This window comes from Wolffia australiana, chromosome 4 (genome assembly GCF_029677425.1).
Source record: "Wolffia australiana isolate 7733 chromosome 4, ASM2967742v1".
Classification (NCBI taxonomy): Eukaryota; Viridiplantae; Streptophyta; class Magnoliopsida; order Alismatales; family Araceae; genus Wolffia; species Wolffia australiana.
Genome location: NC_135838.1, coordinates 7197176 through 7203810, shown reverse-complemented (window position 1 = coordinate 7203810; position 6635 = coordinate 7197176). Strand labels below are relative to the sequence as shown.

Sequence of the window (6635 nt, the reverse complement as noted above, 5' to 3'; positions counted from 1 at the left end):
CATATATTTCCATTTCTGGAAAGTTAAGTTTGGGCTGAGGAAAATAAATTTTCCTTTCCAGTAGGCAAACTAGCCAATTGAAAAACAGGAAAGATATAATACTACATACTATGGAGGTGAAACATGGTGTGTGAACCAGTAATGGCCCACAAATAATTACGAAAAAAATTGTTAATTTACATGTTATGTGATGCCTGTAAAATGTCAAAAAATGGCGTATAGAATTTAGTAGGAGGTTGATTCATCATTGATTTAAATTTTCGTTGAGATAAAAACAGGTTTTTGCTTAATGCTCAATCCCTAAAATCTATTCTAGTATAGGCCAAGAAGGTATTTAGAAGCAAAAATACGAGAGATGTAAATAACATGGTTTTGGAAAAACCTTAAGAGTTAATTTTATTCACTTTAAATCTTAATTAATTATTTTTATAGATGTGAATTCCCTCACACTTTCTTTCAATGCTTGTCTGTTTCACGCATACCAACTAAAATACTGATGCCCCAATCCAATAGCTGGCTTAATTGTGGCTTTTAGGGATACCTAAAAATCAATATTTCTCCTCTTCTAGGACCTGGATAAATTCTATTTTTCATAGTGACATAAGTATCATTTAATATCCTCTTTCCTTACATACCCAGCCACCAAATTGGTTTTTTTTCATGACCTGTGGCGGCAGGAAGTCGATGATTTCAGTCTTAAAATTCAAAAGATATTGAAAAGAACTTATCTTGATGTATATTTAATACTTTGGGTTCTGAGCTGTCCTATCAACCGATTTAAATTCTCAACATACACTGATAATTTTGAATATCATATTTTATCATATTTACAATTATTCTATGTCATTCTTGAGGATCCTTCAAATAGGAATATTTAGAACACATGCTTATAGACTAGTGATCTCCGTATTACGATATCAGCATAATTTGTTAAGTACGATCATGTATTTATGGACTTCATTATAAGCATTACATTGGCAGTATGATGAATATATTTTATAAATGAACATGGAACGAGATATGGAATATGTGATTGGCTTGACAGCCACATATATTTCCATTACCTTATTGATTTTATGGTAGGGAACCAGTAGAGTTTAATAATATTGAGTAATAGAGGTATATTTTGTCCAAGGTACACGATTCAAATTGGTGAAATTAGTTGTACAATAAATATAGCATGGTGATATCTCAACACTATAATGTAACACAACATACCATATCATGGCGACTTTTATATAGGCTCTCCATATCATGGAAATATTATATTAGGAGAACTGGGAATGGAAATATGTGTACTTATTGTTAAGAGTGGATAAGATTTAGGGATGAATGACATAGAGCGAGGGTGTGGAATGGACCAAAATTAATTAGACATTCCCTCTCTTCAGTCATGCATCACAGGGCTTGTCATTTCTTTTCATACCCGTGTGAAGTCTTGGACTTAGCAGATGATGAGATGACAGGTGAGATGCTTATAATTTAGATTTATCAAGCAGAGTTTAATGACAGGAAAGGAACCATTAGGGGATTTCATTCCTTTTGTGTTTCAAGGTCAGGATGGATGATTGATGATATGATTGGTCTCAACCTGGGCTTGTGTGTGGTTGACTGGCTTGAATATTCAAACTACCTTGTGCCCTGCCCAATGAGCATACGGCCTGCCCACTGATCAGGGAAAGTTTTTGGCCCAGGTCAAAATTTTGTAATTAATATAATTATTTTTTACTACAAATGGCATGTCACTGATTATGCTCTTAATTCAAATTAATGCCCCAAATTCAAACCCAAGTTTTATTTTTTTATCATTAACCACATGATCAACCCTACAGAAGATGGATTTGCCATCTTTTTAAGAGGCATTCAGTCTCTATGAAGACACAAGAAAGTTGGTACCATGCAAGGAGTGCAAATATGCTACAATCTCTCTTACTATCATCCACTCTCTCTGTCCTATCACATTCTTCTCTCTCTCTCTCCCTCCCTCTCTCTCTCTCCCTATCTTTCCCCCTATATTTCTCTCTCTCCCTCTACTGAAGGAGCATGGCAATAAATCACTGTGCCAAACCTCACCTATTTCTCTCTCTAGTGGAACAAAAAGGAGGAAAAGAAGAATGAGGAAAAAGCACAAGTAATTAGCAACGTTCTCAATCAAGAAACTCAATCATGGACTAGGACTGGGACCAGAAGAAAGCCATCGTTTCTAAGAACCTGCAGCTTTGACCTCAGCTCCCTCTGCTGACGACTTACTCTCCCCCTCCGCCGCCGCAGCCTCAAAAGTCTCGCCGGGCACGAGCTCGGGCACCTCATCGTCGTCCTCCACTGCTGCTGCGACGGCATCGCCGCTGCCAGGAACCCCTTTCTTGGAGAACTGCTCAGCCAGCCGCCTCAGGTTCTCCAGATTATCAGCACCTACAGACCAAGCCCATCAAGAACCAGTCAGGCCACCAAGCGTCAAAACAAATCAAAGGGCTTTCCTGCCTCCTTACCCAGTTGGCCGATGATCCCTGGTAACAATTCTTGTAGCTCTGGAGCCAATTATTAAAAAAAGCATGTCAATATAAAAAGCAGAATCAGGGGGAAAAGAGAGCAGAGATAAATTCTGCGAGTTATCAGTAGATTTTACAAAAATATCTAGTAAATATACAAAAATTCTGCGAGTTATCTAGTATTCATTGATTCAAAAGGAATCAATGAATATAGATGAATTCTGATTTTCCTTGTCTATTATAAAAATAAAAAGAGCTATTTCTAATTAGAATCAAGGGGAAATTGAATAGAGTTAAATTCTAATTTCAATCTGCAGCTCTTAAAAAATATGGAATACAGAACTATTCCGAAGTAGAATAAAGGGAAAAAGCGAAGAGGTGAGTTCTGATTCCCATGTGTATATTTTATCTAAGAATTTAAAAAGAGAAATAAAAAGAGAGTGTATACTCTTCGTCTGGGGCGAGCCGCTGACAACCCATGTGTTGGCAGGGAGAGAGGCTTGCACTGAATGAAGAGAGAGAGAGAGAGTCAACATGAAGAATGGAGGATAATAAGAGAGTAAATTCAACACACGTACCTTTGGGATTCAAGAACTGGATGACCACGTCATCTTTGAAAATGTTGACTTCTTCGATGGACGGGATGGAGTTGACTCCAATCCTCTTAAGGGTACTTTGAAGCCTCTTGTCATCAGTGGTGGCGGTCTTGTGGACTGCCTTCTTCTTTCTAGGGATGAGAACTTGTTTTAATTCATTATTCAATTGATTAATGTGTTGCTTTTACTTTACTGAGGCACAGAAAATGGAGAAGAAAAGGAAATTAGTGAGACCTTCGCACGCTTCCCTTCCCGCCGGTGCGGACAGAGCCCGCCATCTTGATGAGCTTTTCACGATTCATCTAGCATGGAGGAAATTGAATCTTTGATCATATAGAAGTTGGTAAAAAGAGAAACAAAAAGTAAAGAATCATGGGTTCGAAAATTGACATTACGCAATGGTGCAAGAAAATATAAAAACTTCACCTTCACCGTACACATTTATCAGAAACATGATCAATTAAATAATAATTGCCATCCATAGTTTGATTGCCAAAATAAGGAAAAATCATAGGATTGAACTATTACATTGTTCAAAACTGATAAGAACTTGGAGTTTTTGTCAAGAGAGGACAGCAGTAAGATTGCTGCCTGATAGATGTCGCCGTAGAGGGAGAGGCGGTAGGTTGTACTTTGGTGGCGGAGGACATAAGGGATTAACACAACTTTAGTTACTTCCCTTGGATGGACTACATCTTTTTAAAGGCAAATTGCAGAAGTACCCCTGACAGGTAAAATGACAGAAAGGCCCCTAGTGGGCCAAATAACTTAAACGCCCCTAGTGGGCCAAATAACTTAAACGCCCCTAGATACAGCTGTGATCGCATCGAAAAACAAAGTAGGCACACTGAAATTTAACAAATTTTAAGTGGTACACTTTCTCGGCCTAAGAAAACTCAATTTTGTGATTCTTAAGACAGATGAAAATAGAGCAGTACATTTTCTCATGATCTCTGTGTAGAAAATGAGAACTCAATTGTCCATAAGAAAAATATAATACCCAGCGATGGTATTTTCATGAGGCAATGCAGATTCTCCTATGCAAGTACCGGAATAAAATGTTCCCCGAATTTTATTCGTTCAGGAAAGGCAGGAAAAATGACAACTTCCATCACTCATCAAATGATTGCAGCAAGGTCACGTTACCAATCGCAATTTAAATTTTAAGGGTTAAAGTCAGGATGGACTACAATATGAAGCACAAAAGTGTCGCCCGGCCACAACTATTGATTATTTATGAAATAATATATCAGTCTGAGAGTACAAACTGAGATCCTTTCATAGTTGTAGTGACAGCGTTGTTCATAAATTCAATATATGTTACTATCTCAACCGTGAAAATCAACTCACATGAAGACAACTAAAGGCAGATCGCTACTATGAAGAAACTATCTCAAAGAATCATACGCGAATACGTTACCCACAGAAGATGGACAAACCAAAATCACAAATTACTTGAATGAAAATGAAGGGTAACCAAGAAAATCAGAACCCCCATAAAGATCATTGGCCGTTCTTTGCCCCAAATGAAGGCATACGACTGCAAGCAACGTACTATCTAACTCACTGATCAGCTAAAAAGATGCCCCAAGAAAATGGGCAAACCAGAAAATCACAAATTACTACAATGAAGATGAAGGGTAGCCAAGAAAAATAAAACCCCAAAAAGACCACTGGCCATTCTTCCCTCAAAATGAGGGCATATCACTTCAAGGGACGCATTATCTAACTCAGTGATCAGCTAAAAAGATTCCCACATAAAATGGGCAAACCAGAAAATCACAGATTACTACAATGAAGATGAAGGGTAGCGAAGAAAATCAAGATTATCAAACCCCATAAAGACCATTGTCTATTCTTCGCCCGAAATGAAGGCATTTCACACGGAATGCATTATCTAACTCGCTGATCAGCGAAAAAGTGACAAACAAAAGATGGGCAAAGCCATGAAATAAAAAATAAATAAAATGAAGATGAAGGGTACGAAAAAAACCTCTTCGAGATGAATGCCGAAGACCGGCGAGAACTGGTCCTGCCTTCAACCGATGAGATGGGAATGTGGATGAGGAACGATGATGCCTTCTACCAAAGCTTAATGTCATCTTGGATTTAAACCCTAAAGCAATTTTCTATTTAAGCCCCTCCCAAAAACCTTATATTCTTTCTCTCCCCTCTCTTTCATCTTTATCAAATGTCCCATAGATAGTATTGAAGCAAACATATTGATTTAATACATCAAGATAATGGTCATCTTTGGTACCGATGACAGTAAGTTAACTAACCAGTCAAACCCAATCAAGAAAAATAGTCAATAGCTAATAGGAATGAGTCAATAACAGCCATCTAATCTAAGTCTAACTAAGTATAACAATTACTTTTCGGGCCTTCCACTTTACTCGTCCCATGTTCGTGTGGAGTGTGAGTTGGGGGGGGGGGGGGTTTGTTCCACAAGAAATAGGGCTTGACGTACTACTCGCCTGTCCACTGGGCCGATTTCTGATGGTTGTTGGTCACGACAACTACCAAAAAATTAACATGGATAAATGTGGCCTTCAAGACAATCACACCATCATGTTTATTTAAGTTCATTATTATTCTGGTACGACGTTTATAATGAAGTCCATGAATATGTGCAATGATGTAGTGAATTATGATGAGATCATAATACAACGATCACTAGTCTTTAAACATGTATTCTAAATATTCCTATTCGATGGATAGTCGAAATGGACATCGAAGTATCCAAATAGAATAGCACTAGTTGATCCTACTTATACAAAAAGTATAGCTGATCTTAGGGCTATTAGTGTGGTGACATTAAGGATAGATCGTGGGTACTCTTTGGATAAAGATTTCACTGAATTGGTCCCTATGAATCCATGAGTGGTATTATACCTAAACGACAATGAGGTTGATTTATATCACAATTGTATAAGTGATCCGCTAACCTGAGATGTCCAAGGACATCTCGTGAATGGACGACTACAATTTGATTGTGACTTACGAGCCTCTAATCATGGGATTCAAACAAGTCATAGATTTGATGTAGTAAGAAGATCACAGAGATGATTGAGTGATCAAGACGGGATCATTCGTCCTTGATATAAGAGGAGATTGACTCACGGAAGATGATGCAGAAATTCCTTGGCGAGCGTGGTGAGGGTATTGGAGAAGGCATTCCCTAATGATCCTCGTTACACATCAGTACTAATCGAATGACGGATTATGGATTGTCGATAAACTATATCCTAAGTCGTTCGAGAATCTCACGCGGATGATAGATTATACATATCTGCTAACCGATGACGGTAAAGGTTCCAAGGGAGAGTTCAAACACTACTCGGTATCTTCTGGAGCATGAGTTGTAGTTTGGCACCCCACGAGCTGGAAACTTAACCTACATATTGGGTTAAAACGATCCTTAGTTAATTAATCTATATGTAGATATAGTTAATTTATAAAGTTGATCAATAATTGTTGTTGGCCACTAAATTTATTAACTAGAATGACACATGGCTCGAGAGGGTCACACGCATAATATCATAAGGGC

At 37.9% G+C, this 6635-nt stretch overlaps 1 protein-coding gene across 1 annotated transcript; it reads right to left on the bottom strand.

Moving 5' to 3' along the window:
- Nucleotides 1-2104: 2104 nt before the first annotated feature.
- LOC144701769 (nascent polypeptide-associated complex subunit beta-like) lies at nucleotides 2105-5215 on the bottom strand. The gene is made up of 6 exons (XM_078573524.1): nucleotides 5079-5215; nucleotides 3320-3387; nucleotides 3068-3216; nucleotides 2938-2994; nucleotides 2490-2528; nucleotides 2105-2412 (listed from the first exon to the last, which is right to left on the bottom strand). Exons 2-6 carry the CDS (start codon nucleotides 3385-3387, stop codon nucleotides 2204-2206), a joined length of 522 nt encoding a protein of 173 aa, XP_078429650.1. The 5' UTR covers nucleotides 5079-5215; the 3' UTR covers nucleotides 2105-2203.
- Between the last annotated feature and the right edge of the window lie 1420 nt (nucleotides 5216-6635).